Here is a 21,620-nt window from a genome sequence, read left to right on the forward strand (position 1 = left end):
CCGATATACAAGCTCACAATGCGTCGCATTGTGAGCTTGTAGATCGGCTATTTTCAAATGGTCCAAATTTATATAGAGCTGAACTGGCCAATTGTTTTGTAATAATAATAATGATAATAATAATAAATAAGTAACTAGCAAGTATTGGAAATACTCAAGTAAAGTACAAATACCTCCAAATTATACTTAACTACAGTACTTAAGTAAATGTAAAGTTACTTTACACAAAGGTGATAACAATTCCACAGGACAAATGAGCCAGTTACCTGTTCCTCATCCAAGAGCACAAGACCCACTATCACTATGTTGATGTTCCCCCCTATTGTTCCGTCTTTGAAGAGTGTGGACACCTGCAAGACACACACACACACACACACACACACACACACACACACACACACACACACACACACACACACACACACACACACACACACAAACATCCAGTCCTACTTAACCACAAGTTTTAAAAAAAACATACTTTAAAAAAAAGATCGATCTACAGGCTCATGTTATGTGTCTATCTCTGCTATTTTCTAAATATGCTAGATATCTTTCTATTTTCTGTCCACCTATAATGATTGCCCAAAATTGGGAAGTCAGGGTTAAAGTTGCTAATCCAGTGCTATCTTTCGTTCATGGAATACTTTTATTTGTGTGTAATTGTCTATCAAAGTATGGCTTCCTGTCGTAAAACAAATATCTGTTTATAGTTCTCAAGTTAACGTCCCCTTTAAAACCTTGCCAACAAAATAAACTTTTTTTGCACATACTGAATGCTCTGATTGCAAGCAAATGTGATTGTGTGCCGGCGTTAACAATTGACTCCTTTCACAGTGAAACACTAGGCACTGCAGAGTTTCCCACCAACAACAACACAGGTGGAACACATTTCGACTGGAACTACTCTAGTAGAGATGAGCGTAGATCTCTTCTTCAGGGTTCAGGAATTTGAATGGGGTGACAGGGTCACAGCAGGCTGGGATGCTTTAAGAGATCTCTAGTCGTCGAAGATATGATAACACTGGGATGACTGATGACGGATGTTCCCAATTCAGCTTATTCTGCTCATATCTTTACATCAATCAGAGCGGCGGATTTGCGCTTTGAAACTGGCCTGCTGATCTCTCTTGCTCTCCCCTCTTTCTCTCTCGGGTCCAGTATATCTCAGGTGCCACTCACAGCATAAAGTATATATTTTTTCTTTTTCTTTCATCTTTTCCTTATGTTTCCTGGCTTCCACTGACTCATACAGTAGATAGACACGGGGCTGAAGTTTGTTATTGGGATAAAGCAAAGATCCTGAAGCCAGAGAGGCCGCGCAAGTCACTTTCTTGTAGTGAGGTCTAGTTGTGTAAACAATTGCCTAATATGCTCTAGTGGTACCATTTGAGATTTGCTTCCCCTTCAGCAATCAACAGTGAATCAGTGTTTTCCTTACCACCACAAAAGAAAGTAATATGTATCTGTTGTTTCAGTGAAAGGTTTTAGTGGTTCATATGGCCAAAGAGCCGAGTTAAGACGTTTTCCCATGCCAGGAACATTTTAAATTAAAAAAATACCCATTGAGTACCCATTTTCGACTGTCTCTTGCTAATCCTATGCTGCCCCAGTAAATCAGTATAGCCATATACACTGTAGCAGTAGTATGCTGTGTAGCAGACCAGAATATGGAGTTATCTGAACTCCAATCTCTCTTAGGGATCAGGGAGAGGGAGATCAGAAGGCGATGTAAGTCTGTGAAACTCCATACTGTATTTAGATGACTCTGAAAGACGGGTTGTGTCTGCTCCGACCCGGCCAGCTGCTCTATACTAGAGGGAACTGTGTTTTGAAAATAGATGGATTATCTGCGGATTTGTCAGTCAGTCATTAAGTAGTCAAATGAGCGCGACGAGATCTGTTTGGAGATCACCTGACAGGGTGAAAGATCTGTTTGGAGATCACCTGACAGGCTGAAAGGGAGACAGAGAGAGTGTTGTGGTGATGACCTCATCAATATATGGGTTTTGATCTCCTTTCATGTTTCCTTTCAGATAAGATAAGAGTGGAAGATATGGAAAACTCTCCCATTTGCACGGTATTTAAAAGCACATTGTGCACACTAAAGGTCATGCGCAAAGAAATATCTCCGGCACAATTTTATGCATGCAATCCATGCATGCACCTCTTGTAAACTGTAACATCGAGTGAAAACATGTGAAACAAAAAATAATTTTGACGAACAATTAGACATGGATACAGTATATGCTCATGCTCTGTTTTGGGTATACCACCTGGCCCTTTCTCTCTCCCTCAACTGGAGTTCACAGGTCAATTATGTTCCTCTCACCATGTTGAGCACAGTGAGAACGTATGTGGTGATGTTCTCGTGGCCGTGGTTGTCCATCATCTTCCTGTCCACCACCACCAGGGTCTCCACATTGAGCTTCTGGCTGGCATGGTGCTTCGTCAACACGGCCCTTTTGTTCCTGGGGATGAACTTGTACTCATCAGGAAGGATGAAGACCTCCTCCAGAGGAGGCTTGGGCATGTCTGGTAAGAGAGATGAATGGGTGAATTATAGGGGCACACAGTGACAAAAACATGATATCCTACTAAGCCTAGTCCTTAGGGTTAATTACACATAAAGTGCACACGTGTTAAATTAAGATTTTACTCATGTGCATTAAAAAGGAAAGTGTATGTACGTAACAGTTTGGACCAGAAGTTTAATTCCAAAACTAGGAATTTATTCTGAGGCATATTAAATCAGGCTCAGCTGAATTTCTTTGCAACAGAGGTCTCTAGTACAGACCAGTTTAAGGGGGAAGAAAATCTCAGTTCAATCTGCTACAAATCTACAATGCAAACCTAACGTGGTGAGTCAACATGTGACTCAAACAGGAACAAAGACTTATATCTTCACATCAACTGGCCAGCTCTGCCCTGTTTTTAACTCCGCTTTTGAAGTTGAGCCACCTCTGGGAAAAGAAGTAACTTCTCACATCCAAATTCACTTAGACCCAAGGACGTGAGGTCAGTGGTACACACCAATGAAAGCATGGTAAGGTCAAAAACCATTACTCTTGAGACAATCACCAACTCTTAAGATCTCCTCGCACGTTTTGCAGGTTATCATAAACTTTCACCCCTGAGTAGCCAGAGCACGATAAAACTAGAAAGGGTAGAAAGTTTGCTTACACAGCCTGGAAAGCAGGTGAGTGACCAAAGTGCCGTTTCGGATAAACCACGGCACAGGTGTTCAGTGATGTCATCCTATGAGAATGTAAACATTGGTGTGTTTTCACAGGGGACAGGCAGCTGGCGCTCTGTGGTGTGACGGTGATGGTGCTGCTCTCCAGTTCCTACTAGCGCCTCTCTTTGAAATGACCCCAACCTCCACGACATCAACTGATCATGAGATTACTTTTGGGAGAGCAAACACGTATAACCGTGTTAAAGGAAAATCCCTCTGCAAGCCTCCACAAGTTAAGTCATTCATGAAGTCAAGCGAAAATATGTCAAGAGAATTTGAGATCATTACATTTGTCATACACTGTATGTCTTCCTTCAACTGCTTTCCTATTATGCTCTAGGTGAAGCCGCTAAGGAAGTTATTGCAAAAATGTCAGTCTAATTTCGTCCTTGAGAGAACACACTCATTTGTTGGATAAAGTAAATATCAAATCTCCCATCCAACCATGTAGCAGTACAAAATGAAGCTATTTCGCTCACTACCAGGCAGCACATCTCTGTGTTCAGTTAGGCCTACATCTTGTGTTCCAAATTTGGTGATGATGAGTTAATCGGAGTGTTGAAAAGTAGTACATGATGACATCACACTGACATCACACTATTCCACTTTCTCCTTGGTGCCCCTATTTTGCGCATGTGTTTATATGCTGGGATTGAAGTGGTTAAGCGACAATTGCATGAAATAGCCCATCTAGAAGCTCACACACACATACCGGTTTAACCCATTTACAGATTGTAAATGGGCTATATTCAATGTGTGACGCCATCGTAAAAATGAATTATTAGAGATTGCCCTTACATACATTTCCTCCGTCTTCCACAGAAGTGTTGTTTCTGCTTCTCTCCGTGTCTGTAGTCATCGCCATGGCGTTGTTGTTGGCGCTGCATTTGGTCACTGCTGTTATGGTGCTGATGATGAATGCCATGTTGCTGTGGGCGGTCTTCTGCAACAGTGCTGTCGGTGGGGTCTGTCTGTGAATACGTGGACCTCTTGTTGAGAGCGTGTGTGCTCGAGTCGGTTTGTGTGTACGTGGCGAGCTCATGATGATCATTATGCTGTTTGGGACCGGTGGAGTCTCTCTGTGTGAACGTAGGTCTCCTATAATGCGGTCTATATTGCTGGTGACTTGTCTGAGTCAGTGACTCTGAGTTGCCCCTGTAGAGTATGTGTGGTTGATGAGTGGAGGCACCAGTAAAGTTCTCCCTCTGGGCCAGCTCGGAGGAGATGGGTCTGAGAAAGTAGTCCGCATCCTGTGTCCGGATCAAACCTGACTAGAGACAAAACAGAGAGTTTTAGCAGTGGTTCTTCAATCAAACTGGGTAGATGTGTCTCTTTAGCACTGTCAGGCTCAATAAAACAGTTGATTGGCAGGGAAAGAAACCAAAACTTATTTTAAGTTGTGTTGTTTCAAGTTTTGAGTTGCCTTTTCTTTAGTTGTATTGTTTTATGTTGTTGTCAAGGCCTTGATTAAATTAAAAAACCCAACATTTATTTCATTTATTTTATGACATTTGTAAGGGGTTTTCACTGACATTGAGCCCATCTACAATCCTACTTGGTAACAAACACCTCTGACAGCATGTAGACATAATTCTGTCCTTTTCAGCATAGTAGGGAGGTGAATGACACTGTCCCACCATTCATTTATCTTTCCAGTCTGCCTCTGTCAACAATTAGTCAACATTCACCTCTTAGGTCACTGCAAACTGACCCACTCCTTACATTCAACCTGATCAAAAGACCCAATTACTGGCTGCGTTTCTGCATGTTCAACATCTGTTTTAACTGTCCAGGGTCAAATGTTATCTCTGCCAAATCTAAATAAGACTTGGCTAGCTAGACACAGGTTGGGTTCTGTCAAACAAAGCCAGTGGTTTGATATGGGATTGAATGGGCTGGATGTCAGTGGTTTCACAAAGGAAAAAAAGAAAGAAATCCAATTATGTTTTAATCTAAAGAGAATGAATGGATAAAATCTAACATGAATGGTCGCACACAAATTTAATACATCACAATGTATTACTTTAGAAAATTAGTAAGCAAACAAAGCTACTTTGTCATTTTAATTCGGCTTAAATTACAAACAAAAACATGCTCCCTGTCCTTCCATGTGCTCTGTCTCTCTGTCTCTGCTTCAAGTCCTCTCAATCTGTTCCCCTTGTACAGTATGGTTACAGCATTTCTGAATTTCCCTTGTATTCCCTTTTCAACGTTTTCTTTGAACCCCTCCCTCCTCCCCCTCGTCTCTCCATACACGTGCCACATCTGTGTTGACAGTCAATTGGCCCCATTGAGTTAGTACTGTAAATGTTCTTGGCAGTAATGATGGTATAAAAAAAGAGAAAGAAACCTGTTTAATTGACTGCTGTCTCTATGGCGATCTATGAGTTGAGCGTGAGTTCTTTTGTCACCGCAGCTGTCACAGTGAAAGACGTCTCCCACCAGAGTGGCAGATCGTAGCTGGACCAAGGTGTGTGACGTGTGTGTGCATGCGTGCGTGCGTGTGTGCGTGCGTGCGTGCGTGCATGCATGCATGCATGCGTGCGTGCCTGCGTGCGTGCCTGCGTGCGTGTGAGTGCGTGTGAGTGCATGCGTGCGTGCCTACATGACACCGTGGGTGTGTCTAGTTCCAATCAGTCAGTCCTGCCAAAACAGGGCTGTATCAGTGATGTGTTTGATGTTGTTATAATGAGCCACACTGCTGATTTTCCACATTTCATCACCACCAACTAACACCGCTGCCCCCGCCAACCCATCAACCACAGATCAGGAAGCCAGTGGAACAGCTAGGGCCCCTGGAATAGGTTGCGACTGTGTTAAAGCACTGAAGTTGAGAATGATGAACTTGTGCGAGCGTTTGCCAATAAAGGGCTGTAACCTGCGACCACAACGACTGTAGAGCTTACAGCTTTAATCCCCTAGTGTGATGAGTAAATCCAAGTGGAATTAAGAGAATTGTAGAGATCACACAAGTCATGTCAAGGCAAATGGTGGTGGTTTAGTCTTAATCTAAAGTAATAAAGTTACCTACGCTAAGGTCTGTGCGACTTATCGGTATATAAAAGGCCAAGCTTTCAATCAGAATACCGAAAGCTTGATTCATCAGTGTAAACATTAAAAAAAATCTGTAAAATATGAAATATTGTAACATTGGCAGTGTATATTCAGCTGTCAAATATCATTAGTAGAGGAAACTATATTAAGCAGGTCAGGTGCCCAGATCCTGGGCACTTTAACATCACTAAACCATCTTAACCATGCCTAAACCTAACTTTACTAACACCTAAACTTAATTAGAATTTTACAAAAAACATGCCTAAACGTGATATTTGTTTTGGTAAGTGTTAAATAGCTCTATATTCTGATAGCAATCATTGCTATAGAGCAGGGGTTCTCAACCCGTGGGTCGCCAAATTATTTTTGGGGGTCGCCAAATTATTTTCAATAACTGAATGGCTGGAAATGGAAATTAAGAGTTTACATTAGGGTTGACCAAAATAATATCATGTACACTACCCTTAAGCATCAGTGCCTAACTTGAACCAGCTGCAAGCTATAATAGTTTTATGGTTGAATAATAAGGGTCATGCAGTGTGTGGGCCACTACAGGGTGGAAGCCCAAAGGTGCCCCACGGACAAACTTTGCACTCTTTCAATGAAAAGAGAGCCCGTTGTTTGTTTACAGGTATCTCTGTGTCAGATAGTGGTCATTAAACACCCTACAGAAACTGGTGTTTGACAGACAAACCACAAACATACAGAAACATATTTGCTGATATAATCAAAGGAGGAAATACGCATCTAGACTCACTAATTATAGAGACAATTATGATGTTTTGAACACCCTGTAAAACAAAGTAGATGCCTCAGTGTTTGGAACAAGTCGTCCAGCCCCTAACTACCAAACAGTGCATGTGTATTGTTGGGTCAGAAAAACTATTAGACCTCTCTCTCTCTCTCTCTCTCTCTCTCTCTCTCTGTTCAGATCTCCAGAAAACAACTCCAGCTGTGTCTTTCCTCACCATCTGACTTAAGTGCTCAACCCAACACAAGGAGACAGCATTGATTATGGACCATTGACCCCCTTGTAACAGACCAATGGTTTTGGACAATGAGAGAGAGACTGCGAGAGAGTGAGAGACTGCGAGAGAGTGAGTGAGTGAGAGAGAGAGAGAGAGAGAGGGGGGATAAGGGGTGAACTCAAACTACATTTCCAACTCCTATGTAATCTCTATGTTATTTTCCTCTATAGCGGTCAAGAAGTGATCCGTGTGTAACGCCAGTCTGGATTATTGGTTGAGATCACTTGTGAGAAGCCGTTCAGGATGCTGTCATCCGTGTGGCACTTCAGCCCCAGTGCGCTGCCTGCTGTAATCACAGACCAATGGCACAGTTTGTTCCAAGTCACAACGAGACCCCTGACCCGTTCTCGCATTGCTGTCAAACCTCAACATGCTCCACACTTATTCCACCTTCAGAGTAGCTAGCCTGTGCTTTAAGAGGAGACGCTATGCTTTAAATATGACACAGGGAAAACAGCGGGCCTGTCAGATTTTCAATCTCCACCCAGATTTCACGAATTTGGGAACAGTTGGGGATTTTCCTTTAATTTTTTTCCCAATGAGTTAAGGGGTTATTTTTGGTTTGGTTTATTTGAATGGTTGTAAAATGAAGACGAAAGAGAGACAGAAAAACGGGGAACTCCTAATGGAAAGTGACAAACAGCATTCACACCCCTTGCCATGGCAAAGAGACAACTAGCAATGACTTTACAGCGAACCCATCTCCTCCATGTAGCTGGTGATTGTAACAGACACTTTCATGTTCTAATACGTATTAAATGGGGGTCTGGGTGGTGGCATGCTAAAATTGGCACTCAATCTTATTCTAAATATACAGGGTAGCCTAAACTTATACAGCATCTACTGCATAGATAGGTATTGAACTACATAGCTTAGGCATTCTGCCACACCCTCAGTAACAGATATTTCCATCCACAGGCTCTGCTTTCACTGTTGTATATATCTGAAAAGGTGCTGTGATGATATATGAAATGCCATACAGTTGTATATGTTGTAAAGCTGTCATTTGTGCTGCAACAAACAGTAGTAGACACTTAGACAAGATGATAAGGTTTCATTCAGTAACTGACACACCCCGTCGTCCCTACATAGAAATATAAATATTATTTATATTTTATTGTATTTACAGTATTCGCTAAAGCCAGGACTGAGTTTGTACTAGCATCAGAACAACACCTGCTGACATGCCATAATACAATCATTAGCATTGGCTCAACTTTCCACTTATGTAACCATTAATTTGCACTTATAGTATCTAGGAAGTCCGATTTCAACTGTCTTGAAGAGAAAGGCTGAAAGGCTGTCTATGCTTCTGAAACACACTGTATTTAGGGTTATCCAGACGGCACAGGGAATACGGTGTCCTGTCCACCACGTGCAAATTGGGCTTCAATTCCTCCCTGGTTGCTCCAGCTCGGTTGGGCACAAAACAAAAACAATCTAGAAGAAATTGCTCCTCTGAGCACAGGTCTCCACCAGGCTAGGCCTGGTGGCGCTATAATAGGCCAATGTGAAAAGGGTGCCATGGCTTCTTACGCCTTTGATGACAATTTAACGTTCAAATTCATGATCTCAGGCATTTTGTTCCAAAAATCAGTTTTGTAAATATCTACCTGTTGGTGGCGCTATAACAGGCCAATGTGAAAAGGGTGTGATTTATTCTTCAACCCAGTAGGAAAGTGTGTCAAAAATGTCACGTAAATTGCACGCTGCGTTCATGATGTGAGGCTTTTTGTTCAAAACGGGCCAATCCTGCAAACTTTGGAAGCCAATGTTAGCCAATGTTAGCCAATTAGGATAGAATATGAAATATCGGACAGATCCGTCTTGATCACATGACTATGGAGATAATGTGTACCAATTTGTGGGATTTTTGGACAGAATCTGGAGGAGTAATATATATATATATTTTTTTTTACAAAAGTCGGCCTCCTGGTGGCGCTATATAAGGCAGATGTGGAAAATGCAGGTCAAAGGTTTTTTCTTTGGCCTCAAGGGAGTGTGCATGCAAAGTTTCAAACTGATGGGTGCAGTTATAAGTAAACATGTGAAAATCCGCCTCATGGTGGCCCAGACGGTTCTGGGGCGGTTCGTCATTGGCATCCAGGGAGTGTGTGTGCAGAGTTTGGTATCGCCCAGGGCAATGGTGCCGGAGATTAGCTGTACACGGACGGACGGACAGGGGCACACACACACGGACGGAGTGCAAAACATACTCTCTCCCCATGCCTTCGGCCTGGTGGAGACAACATAGGCAATTGGGAGTGGGAAAAGAAGGGGCAAATAGCAAGAGAAGGAAAACCAAAGACACAGGAGGGTCGATCAACAGCAATGTCTGGATCAAAAGGTTAAACCTTGAAGCCAATTATCTAGTTACCCAGATTAAGTCTGGGTAATTAAGAGTTGTGTTGATGCTACTCATACACTGAGTTGTAGCAGGTTCCATATATCCATGATTATGCTATTTTTTATTTTAGCTGTATTGGATATTGGAAATGGTAAGTATGAATGTATTTATTATTGATTTTATTTATGAAGAAGAAGAAGAAGAAGAAGAAGAAAAAGAAGAAGAAGAAGAAGAAGAAGAAGAAGAAGAAGAAAGAAGACGAAGAAGAAGAATTACAAGAGTACCTAATAATTTGATACGTCCACCTGAAGTCATGCTAAAACAACAAACGTGTATCCAGTAGCTGCCAGTGTAAACTATCATTCTCCTCCTCCAAACTGCGAAGCAACGTATCCCAGAACTGATTGTCATTAGTAAGAGCAGCCTTGTGAAAGAAAGCTGTACACAATGTCTTTCAGCTTAGATGTCACTGTACTGGCAACCTTTATAAACCACCTGCACCTACTTTACCGATGTCTTTCAGCTTAGACGTCACTGTACTGGCAACCTTTATAAACCACCTGCACCTACTTTACCGATGTCTTTCAGCTTAGACGTCACTGTACTGGCAACCTTTATAAACCACCTGCACCTACTTTACCGATGTCTTTCAGCTTAGATGTCACTGTACTGGCAACCTTTATAAACCACCTGCGCCTACTTTCAGTCCAACAAACAGACAGCAACCGCCAAATGCAATGATGTAAATGAGATCCAACCTCTTATTGCCTTACACAAAGTGGCATTCGTCCTCAACGTGCCCCTCCTCACTTTTTCCAACACAACTTAACAGTTGGTAACCGTCCCCAAATGCATTTAACCATTTTGTGCACTCTTATTCTGTGAACCTTCTACAGTCTTATACTTGTCTACTTGCTACGTTGCTACCCATAAAATCTACTACTTCCCCTCCAAGTGTGTGTGTGTGTGTGTGTGTGTGTGTGTGTGTGTGTGCGTGTGTGCGTGTGTGCGTGTGTGCGTGTGTGTGTGTGTGTGTGTGTGTGTGTGTGTGTGTGTGCGGGCGTGTGTGCGTGCGTGCGTGTGTGTTTGGATTTGTGTGAGTCTCTAAGTTAAGAGATTAGCTCATACTAGTGCCTCTTCCTAAATAGACAAAGTCATCAGATTACACGCTGCGCTCCAAGGTGCAAATGGCAGTCATAAAACCCTGAAACGCTACCTGGGAGGGTGCAAACAGCTGGACTCTGTGGAGTCAGGCACATCCAGACATGCAGCGACAGGAAAAACATCAGGGATGGACAGACGGGAAAAAAGAAAGAGAGCTAAACGGAAACGAGGGGGGAAACGTTCAGCATTAAAAGATGCACCTGACTGACTGAATGCAGTATGTGAGTTCTCTCTCTCTCTCCCTCTCCCTCTTCCTTTCAAGGGATATGTTAAGGAGTCTTCAGGAAACTCATAATAAACTGAGAGTGTGATTCAGATTTATCGCTAATCTCGTTGGCCTAAGTACGCTTTTCAATTCAGACTAGTTAATCATTCAATGTATACCATCACAAAGGTAATAAACAAAGAACAAAAAAACAATATTCACTGACTATTTATTAACCTCCATAGTAAACAGAGAAAACAGAACACTGGAACTTCCCGCAGAACTACGGTAGGTGGCATCATACAATTAGGGGCCCCCCATTTGCACAAAGGCTGCAAGTGCAGTCCATTCTGTCTCATGATGTAGGGTGTGAATACAAAAACATATTAAAATTCAAACGTTCTCTCAATCTCTGAATGTCTCTCAAGTATAAGTCTGGCTTGTGACTTGTCCTCTGGCACCTGACAACAAGGGGAGGAAATATTTTCCAAACAATTCTTCTTGGGGCAGAGCAGAATTGGAGCGCTAATTCCCTTCTTGGTTCAGTGAATACAGTACAATGTGGGAGGCCCTGCTCTTTCTGTATGGAGTTCAAGGCAGGGAACTAAACGGTGACATGGGTTATTGGCAGACATAGAAGAGCACAAGACCACAGCTCACCACAGGACGCCAATTCTTAATCAGTTTGCGTCTCTAATTCAAGCCATATCTTCAGTCATCTGCTGGCTAGCTGTCCAGAATACATTACTCAATCTGGAGATCTAGCTATTTGAAGCATGCCATTTTCCAAGCAGGCCTATAATTTAATACTTTAATACTTAATAACATAATAATCATTGTTTACTTTGTTTAATTGGAGAAATCAGGAGTTGTCATTTCTGATGATAAAAGCATAATGTATAGTAAGAATCATGGTTTAACTTTGACTGAGCTTAAGCTGCAAACATCCAAGAAGACCACACTGACTGTTTATCAAAGCCTAATGACATCAATAGAGTATGTCTCATATACCCGTGGAAATCCCAGGAAAGAGGTGGGACAAGTGTGGCACATTCTGGTATTACTTACTACTACTAGGCCTGGGGCAAAACAAAACACACAGCCGTCTTTTTACAAGAGGAAAAAACATGACCTCCAAGTGATTTGTAGGGGGCGGACGTTTAGCATTTTCCTTTGGCTGCAAATAAATATAGGCCTATGATCAGAGAATGATCAGCAACTTACTCATACAGCTAAAACATACATCGCAAAGTAGATGCAACCATGATCTGCACAGGACAGCGACTCAAACCAGAGTGTGAAGACATAAACAGAAAAGCTTCTTGTTCACAGAAAGAGGCCTTGATCAAACAGGTCAGATTCATCACTCTCGCTGTCTTGCATGTTGTGTCCATTCATTGTGACAACTGGCACAGAGCATTAACCATTACAATGACTATGAGCTAATCTGCACCGCCACCAAGTGCCTTTATACAAGACTGAATTATAACCCGACAAGCTCCAGTCACACCTAGCTGTTGCTGCAGCACCATCATAGAATATGGCTACACAGTATGTATCTACAAATGTACTAGTACGTGCTTACATTGTCTAAATCAACAATTTATATTGTGTGGGGGCGATAAGGGCTAACACTACATGTTAGACACTCAATTACATCCATATTTCTTCCCTCAATAACCTAAAAAGACCACAACCAAAAATCGCCCTACTACAACTATAACTTATTTCTTAAAAAGAAAACAATCAACATAGCAGTGCTGTACAAACCTGCATGGAACTGTGCTCACCCCTCAACCCTCTTCCCCTGGCTCGCACCCTCATAAAACACAGGCTAAAGCGAATAAAGCTATAGCATAAATTCGATGCAACAGAAGGACCTGCTTTACGACCTCTTCTTCTACACGTGGGTCACTGTGTCTGCAGAGTTTCCGAGCGTCTGGCAGATGAACAGTGGAGTCATGCGTGCATGGTGTGATTCTTTTATTCAGTCAACCGCTTACTTGTAAGTAAGAGGTCTTTATGGCCAAGCTCCCTACTGTCATCAAAGTGGGGCTAACCACGACTCAAGCCTGCCAGAGGAGTGGGGTTGAAAAGGGACTTTATATACATAGGCTTTACAACATGGCACTCCTTCTTACAAGGCGGTTTCAGCCATTGAAAATGTCAAAGAGAACAATGACCCTCAATGTCCCTCTCTCCTCATCTCTCTCGCTTTCTGTCTCTTTCTGTGTGTGTGTGTGTGTGTGTGTGTGTGTGTGTGTGTGTGTGTGTGTGTGTGTGTGTGTGTGTGTGTGTGTGTGTGTGTGTGTGTGTGTGTGTGTGTGTGTGTGTGTATCTATCTCTCTCTCTCATTCTCTCTTTGTTGCTCTCTTCTCTGTAGTAGAACAATGACACAATAACATACAGAGAAATTGATGTGCTATTATACACATTTTAAGACCTTTTCTGGTGTTGCTGAAAATGTTCATAGTTTAAGTTGGAAATAAAGAGCAATGAGTCACTGAGTGGTATATTATCCTGATCGTATAAATGAATGAATGAATGAATGAATGAATGAATGAATGAATTAATGAATCAATCAATCAATCAATCAATCAATCAATCAATCAATCAACAATAAACAAACAAATGAATGAAGCTGCAGTCTTTTTAGCTTCATTTTGTGATTGCATTTTTGACATTAAGAATGTGTTTTCAATAGATTAAAGATGGTCGCACCCTAATATATTGTCTTTTTTGCACAATGAGCTTGTGTTCAACTATAACCTAGCTTCTGTAAGAGAGGTCCATGTGATATGTGTAATGTGAACATCTGTGTGCAGCAAGGCTACTTTTGGTGAAAAGGAGGGAAAGGTTCAACCTGGCTGGCATCACGTTACAAATGGAGGCCAGGTGCTCTGGAGAATCAATAGCAACTATTGATCTGACCTCCTCCAGTCAATATTTGCCTGGCCCCTGCCAAACAGGAAGTTGGCTACAGACCAAAGTCTTCTGTGAACTGTCAGGTGGTCTAGTCGTGGACTAAAGACCTTCAATCTGGAAGGTTTGGACAAACCTATACAATCCTATACATTTGCTTATACGGAAACACCTACATATACACGCGCTCGCACACACACACACACACACACACACACACACACACACACACACACACACACACACACACACACACTGTAGTTATCAGACGGGATAGAAAATCGCAAATATATTGATTTCATTTCAGCTTGATAGTATGATAGAAAAAGACAGAATTTATGTATTACGTAAAAAATTATATTATGTACATCGTATTGCACACAGCATGCTATTTGCTAAATTTCAAATGTTACTTGATGAAACTCAGCTTTTTAGCTTTACAGAAGTCCAACAGCCCTTTCTCTGGTGGCCTAATTTATAAAGGTCACTGACACACGAAAAGAAAAGTCAAATCCCAATTGATGTACAGTACAGAGCTCTGTCCCTATTGAAACGACCATATCGTGAGAACCTCATAAAAGTCTCAAAGACCTCTGGACCTTTTGCCTGATTCTTGTTCTGCTCTGAGCTGTAGACACATACTGTACAGACACATTAATGTGCACCAACACACACGCACGCACGCACACACACACACACACACACACACACACACACACACACACACACACACACACACACACACACACACACACAAGCAGCATCCCTAGAGATGTGACATTCTCTGCGTCCAGACGTACCAGTTGGACATTCTCAGACAGTAGTGGTCCTTCACAGTGGAAATATAAACAAATGAACAGACATGGGTCAAATCTATGACAATTAACAACAATAACAAAGAAACTATATTATTGAATTTAACCATACTGGTGACCTGAAGGACAAAAAGGCCACACACAATGGGAAAGTCATCACTAATCAGTTGTGTTTCTATCAAGCCTGTCATGAATTAAGAATCAAATTCCATATATTTTGAAAACACAGCAATAGTGCCTCATCAAAGCTGTTATTGTGACTTACTTGATGAGAGGGGGAGAGGTGGTGGAGTTAGTTGCTGACAGTTTGAGTGTACAATGGAGTTAAGAGGTTTTGTCCAAAGTGTTTTTTACTACTCTCCATTGGTTCAATATTTTCAAAACAACACACAGACGTAAAGGGTGTTCAATACCACTGATTTATGCAAAAAAGAAAAACTCCCAAAAATAAAGTCCCGACAGCAACGATATTCATTCAAATGCTTCTCCTCTGGTGGTGTTATAATAGCAGGCTATTTTACCACAGGGGTTCTCAACCTTTTTGGCTGAGGATCCCCGGAAATGCTTTGGCCATGTCTCGCAGGTCGCAGGTCAACAATACAAATTACGTTAGTTTTGTGGATTCCTTTACTTTTAATGCGTGGCCCCCTGTGCTCCCCACAAAATGAACGGAACTACTTAATATGTGACAACATTTTACTGAGGCGCTGCCATTGGGAGTTGAGAAAACAGGCTTGAATTTCCAATTTCCAGCCATTCAGTTGCAATTTCTTTTGGGGGGGACCCCCAAAATAATTTGGCGGTCGCGACCCACAGGTTGAGAACCCCTGTTTTACCACCTAAACCCTACACTTAGTTGACCGGAGTCCCCCAAGCCCCCCCCCCCCACACACACCACAAGAGCTCACAAAGCGTTGTGTTGAGCTTGTAGATCAGCTATTTTTGCTGAATGTTCGCCAATTTATGAAGGATGTTCATCTAACAAGTCCAGAGCAGGGACGCTAGGGTTCAAGTGTTAATAAAATGTCCAGGACTAGATGAGTCTGTTTCTGATGAGGATCCACATGCAGGAATGCTAATATTTATGGGTCCCAGTGCAAGTCTAAACTACCCTACATTTGGATATGAGGCTGAAAATGCTGTAGAACGCCCTGCTCTTTTTCAGTAGGTCTAATTACTGACTCTCCTTGTCTCTCTCTGCTTTACTTCAAAAGCGTCAGCAACAGAACAAAGAGGAAGACAGGAGATTAATCAATTCCATTGTTCTGTTCTCACTACTATTGTTTACTGATGTAAATGACACTCCCACACATTACATACAGAAACACATGGCCATCCCCATGCAAACTGAGAAGTGTGCACACACACGCACACACACACACACACACACACACACACACACACACACACACACACACACACACACACACACACACACACACACACACACACACACACACACACACACACATCCTCACAGTCCACCCACAACACTGCGAGCACATTCAGACTCACCATCCCTGTGCATGTGGAGAGCGCCACCGAGGAGTTGACCCTTGACCTCAGTGACCCCTGGTAAAAGCAGAGGTCATCCTGGTGGTAGGCCCTGAGGCTCTTGGTGCCGTTCTTTCCCAGCACTTGGATGGTGAAGCCAGGTGCAATCAGGCTTCCTGACGCCTCCCTCAGCTCCATGTGGAAGTCCTGCCCCATGCCCCTCAGTTGGAAGTGCACCGTTTCGCCCACGCTCTTGTCCGCTGATGGGTTTTCACCGACATGCAGAGATCTGCGCCGCCTTCTGCGCTGGTGATGGACGATCTCGTGAGAGATATACCGGCCGTGCTGGTCAACCTCATACGGAGCCACAACCTCATACACTGGACAGTGAGAGTGGAGGAAACAAATGCAATGAAAACAGGAGAAACAGTGAGAGAAAGAGACAGACAGGCGGACGGACGGACGGACGGACGGACGGACGGACGGACGGACGGACGGACAGACAGACAGACAGACAGACAGACAGACAGACAGACAGACAGACAGACAGACAGACAGACAGACAGACAGACAGACAGACAGACAGACACACACACACACACACACACACACACACACACCGTATATCTATCTATCTATCTATCTATCTATCTATCTATCTATCTATCTATCTATCTATCTATCTATCTATCTATCTATCTATCTATCTATCTATCTATCTATCTATCTACCTATCTATCTATCTATCTATCCATCTATCCATCTATCTATCTATCTATCTATCTATCTATCTATACATTTCCTGGAGGCAGAGAGAAAGGAAAGACAAGAGCTTCCCTGCACAATGGCCCATCAAAACAAAATTACAACCTTTTCCTTTCCCTTGTAAATTCTCCTTGACCACCATCATATAGTTTTTGCAGCCAAGGTCAAGAAAGAGTTACAAGAAAAGGAAGGGCTTGAGACCATTCCAACACAGGCACTTCAGCACAAAGTGTATCACGTTTGACCTGGTGTTTTACTAGAGTTTTTTACTACAGTTCAGGCATTATAAGTGCAGGTCATAAAGGGAGCGGGTAGCAGGTCACTGGGCTGGCCACTTAAATGTCTGATAGTGATGGTAATGGTGGTGAAACTAGTGGTCTTTCCTCCAAAGGTCATCTTAGAGTACCTGATTTCTTCAGTTACACCGGAATTGCTTTTCCAGGGACGAGCTGACACTGGACAAAAACTGGACAGGTTGCGAACGCCTTTTGACTTCGAGTTTTATTTTATTTTATTTACCTTGCTCCACTGCTACTTAAAGCATAAGCTGCTGTAAATAAAGCCCCTAACCCTGCAATGTAGACACTGAAGCAGTTCATTCTTCTTCAGAATGTGAGTATGAACACAGTACGTTGAAACATAATACATAAAGTTGCTTTAGGAGCTACCAGAGCCTTAATTGTATTGCGAGTTACGCCAATGCGAAAACAGAAAACAGTCATGTGGTTCATGTAACTCGAAATAGTGACAAACAAACGCCCATAGACTGCATTCAAAAGACGTCCGGTTCAGGGCTTTGTCACTATTTGTGTCTTTTCTAATTCCCCAAATCCCCCTAAGATAGCAATGTGCCAACAACTTGTCTGTCCACACCTCATTAAGCCCAACACACCTATGAGCACACAGATGGGCCCAAGTGCATTTGGTGCCACGGCACCAAATTGAAACTGTGTTGGTCGTTGGTTGTAAACTTGCAATGGCACTTGCACTGTGCTTTGCATCATTTTGCAGCCGGTGTAATATTGTTTTGAGGCCTGTGAACTAATGCTATCTAGATTTCCTGGATTATATTAACACTCATAATATCTGAAATGAATATCTTGCAGAGTTGGATACAATTTGAGTTCTGAATGATTAAATATACTTTGTGTATTGATTAAAAAAAAAACATTTCAAGGGTGGGAAAGACAGAGCCCGGTAACACACACTAGGTGCTTTTAATACGCAAACAACTGGAATACTATAGACTTTGGTCCAGCATCGGGCATCAATCTGTTCAGTCTTGCCTGGGAAAATGATATGTGGGCTACTTTATCACCTGAGAGCACACTGAAATAACAGCAACCTTGGACTTACAGTACAGTCAACAAGAGCCAGTCTCAGTTACTGTACACTGTGACCTGCTTTAGTCAACCCAAATAATGGGTATATTTAGCATGGAGACAGACATGTTGAAGTGGGGGAAGCATGCAGGGTGACAGACAGTGTGTCATCACTGGCAGCGTAAATGGCTGAGATTGGATCTTGGGATTTCTGCACATCATGATGGTGTCTTGAATCCTATTTTAGTAAACACATTATTGTTGCTGTTACCATTTACACTTACTCTTCCCTGTGCACACACATACACAAACACATGCTGGCACATGATAGCGTGTGCACGCAGGCAGGAACTCACACACATGCACACACACACACACTCGCACACACGCACACGCACACACGCACACGCACACACACACACACACACACACACACACACACACACGCACACGCACACGCACACGCACACGCACACGCACACACACACACACACACACACACACACACACACACACACACACACACACACACACACACACACACACACTTAGACAACACTATTTGGGCATCCTTAACTAACAAACCAGCTGCAGTGACCCATGTATGACAGTGTATAAACAAACAGCCTGTGGGAACTGATATGCACACACACGCGCGTGCGTGCGCGCGCACGCATGCACGTACACACGCACACACACACACACACACACACACACACACACACACACACACACAGTCACTGATGGACTGACAGATGAGCCTGCAGGTTGTTTGGTTGTTGGTTTAGTGGCTCCTGAGTGCCATTAGCACCAAGGAGGGGTGCAGACTTCTAGTGGTCGGTTTGTTCAGTGTTCAGTTGTCGGTAGGACCGGCTATACGTTATTGCTATAATAGTTGTATTATGTATAATGTGTTAATAGTCTATATACTTAGTGAATTGAGCAGCACACTTCTACCCCCCACCTCTACTCTCCAAATCAACCCCCATTGTACAATCATTGACAGGGTAGCCTATACTACCCGTCTTTAACATGCAAGTCATTTATGCCTTTTAGTAGAGCGTGGTAACACTTACATTGTATATCTGCTACCACCAGCACAAGAGACTGTCATTTGCAGCTTGTCTTTTTTAGCACGCACATTGTATTCTTGATATTGTGAAATTATCTGACTTTTTTAAACTATTTTGTTACTACCGATCGCTGTAGCTTGTGCAGAAAATACATTCACCTACTATTTTACACCTGTAAACTTGTGATGTGACAATAAACTTGAAGTTGAAATTGAAGTGCAGCTGGTAAAGGTATTTGATCTACCCAAGATGTTTAATTTTGTGGGTCAAATAGGCTGACGATTGGAAGGAGATTAGAGTAGCAAATGTTTTTAATAGTTTTCTTTGTGCTCGTCAGGCTCAGCCAGCTGTCTTTAGTGGGTGGCATTGGCAATAAACCCACGCTATATTAACGCCTCGCCTCCATATGATGGACAGTTGTCCATGTAGGCTCGCTACCATGCCTTGGCTGCACAGTTGCACACAGAGACAGCATTGTGTGCGTGTGTGTGCGTGTGTGAGGTGGCAAGTCTCCCTCTAGCGTCGAAGAGGGGTGAGTCCGGGTGACCCTCAGCGCAGGTGAAACAGTATTAGCCTACAAGATGCACTGTCACCGAGGTAATTGAAATGACATTTACTTCGGTCTCAAATCTGAGAAAAGCAATAGGCCTACCCCCACAGCTGCATGCAGAATCCCACGGCATCACCAGATCAGAGTCTGGCCACCGTAAAGCTGTATACATTGTTCAGACTAATCCCTAATATTGATCAAAGATGCACGGTACAGCCTACCTGTGTTTGGAGGCAAATTGAGTGACTGCAGCAGTGCTGGTTCGCCTTGGGGAGTTTCAACACCTTCAACACCAATATTCAGAACAAAACTCTACAAGGAGGGACAAATATAATGAGATTTTGATACTTTACACAACAATATAATAATGCTGAGTTAGCACCTTTTACATCACAGATTCACAATGAAAGGTTGCAAAACATTATTGCGTGGTGGGTGCACGTGCAGTGCAGCCACTAACTTTAAACGGGAAACTTACTTTGCTCAGAATGGAAAAGCAAAAGAGATGGAAAATTAAAAATGGTCTTGTCCAGTTTCTCCACCGTGCACAAATCCACGTGAAAGCCATGACTTCCAGTCCAATCAATTCACCGGCGATAGCTTTAACTAACTCAGACAGAGACTTCTTAATTGTAGACTTGTAGTCCAATTCCCAAATCACCGACCGATTGAACTTGAACGCAAATTCACTGACCAGCAGTAACTATAGTTTAGCCTACTTCTGAACAGTCAGATATGAGACAAGCATCAGGTGCTGCTGCTGCCTCTCTCTCTCTCTCTCTCTCTCTCTCTCTCTCTCTCTCTCTCTCTCTCTCAGCAGCAGTGTGATTTTCATCAGTGAAAGCCAAAAGTCAATTCAAAGCTAGACTAGAGCACGGAGCGTCTTCTGTTCCACCAACCCAGCCATTATCAGTCAGAGTCAGACTCCTGTCGGTCTCCTTCCTGGCTGCCCCCCGCTGCAGCAGAGCCGGTAACTCATTGATTCCATGTGGACTCCTTACGCTACAATTCGTCTTCGTTATGATAAGTCCAATAACCCCGGCATACTCTGACTGGTCCTGTTCGGTTCTTCTTCTGTTCCCCAGAGTGGCTGCTTGTTAGGGACTGGTTGGTTGGCTGGTGCGTGAAGCGCGCGCGACTGTTGCACGAGAGCCATGCAGGGGAGGGGGAGTTGACAAGGAGCGCATGCTGCCCACAACCAATCACATTTCACACCTGTACTGAATACTGGAGGGTCGTGTTGTTGACGACGTGTCTCTCTCTCTCTCTCTCTCTCTCTCTCTCTCTCTCTCTCTCTCTCTCTCTCTCCACCCCCCCCCCCGTGTGTGTGTGTGTGTGTGTGTGGGGGTGTGTGTGTGTGTGTGTGTGTGTGTGTGTGTGTGTGTGTGTGTGTGTGTGTGTGTGTGTGTGCGTGCGTGTGCGTGTGCGCGCGTGCGTGTGAGAGAGGATGAGGAGTCAATGCAAATTGGGTAAATTGAGACAAATGGACTTGAATATTGTAAACTTTATAGGCTATATAGGAAACAACACTGTGAAATGTCCAATTTGAAATATTAAAGGATCCGACAGTTTGCACAACGTAAACGTAAATTATCACTACAATATTATAATTGTTGTGACCGTAGGTCGCAGATTACTAGGAA

General features: G+C 43.0%; 1 protein-coding gene across 1 annotated transcript in view; it reads right to left on the reverse strand.

Moving 5' to 3' along the window:
• Positions 1–21,035, reverse strand: part of adamts16 (ADAM metallopeptidase with thrombospondin type 1 motif, 16) — a 66,639-nt gene extending 45,604 nt beyond the window's left edge. The window contains exons 1-6 of the mRNA XM_083760765.1: positions 20,456–21,035; positions 20,199–20,289; positions 16,289–16,647; positions 4,041–4,509; positions 2,333–2,535; positions 267–350 (exon numbers count right to left, since the gene is read on the reverse strand). Coding sequence (XP_083616891.1) covers positions 267–350; positions 2,333–2,535; positions 4,041–4,509; positions 16,289–16,647; positions 20,199–20,289; positions 20,456–20,545 — 1,296 coding nt within the window. The 5' untranslated portion in view covers positions 20,546–21,035. The remainder of the gene's footprint in view (positions 1–266; positions 351–2,332; positions 2,536–4,040; positions 4,510–16,288; positions 16,648–20,198; positions 20,290–20,455) is intronic.
• Between the last annotated feature and the right edge of the window lie 585 nt (positions 21,036–21,620).

This window comes from Protomyctophum parallelum (assembly GCF_964188405.1).
Source record: "Protomyctophum parallelum genome assembly, chromosome: 3".
NCBI lineage: Eukaryota > Metazoa > Chordata > Actinopteri > Myctophiformes > Myctophidae > Protomyctophum > Protomyctophum parallelum.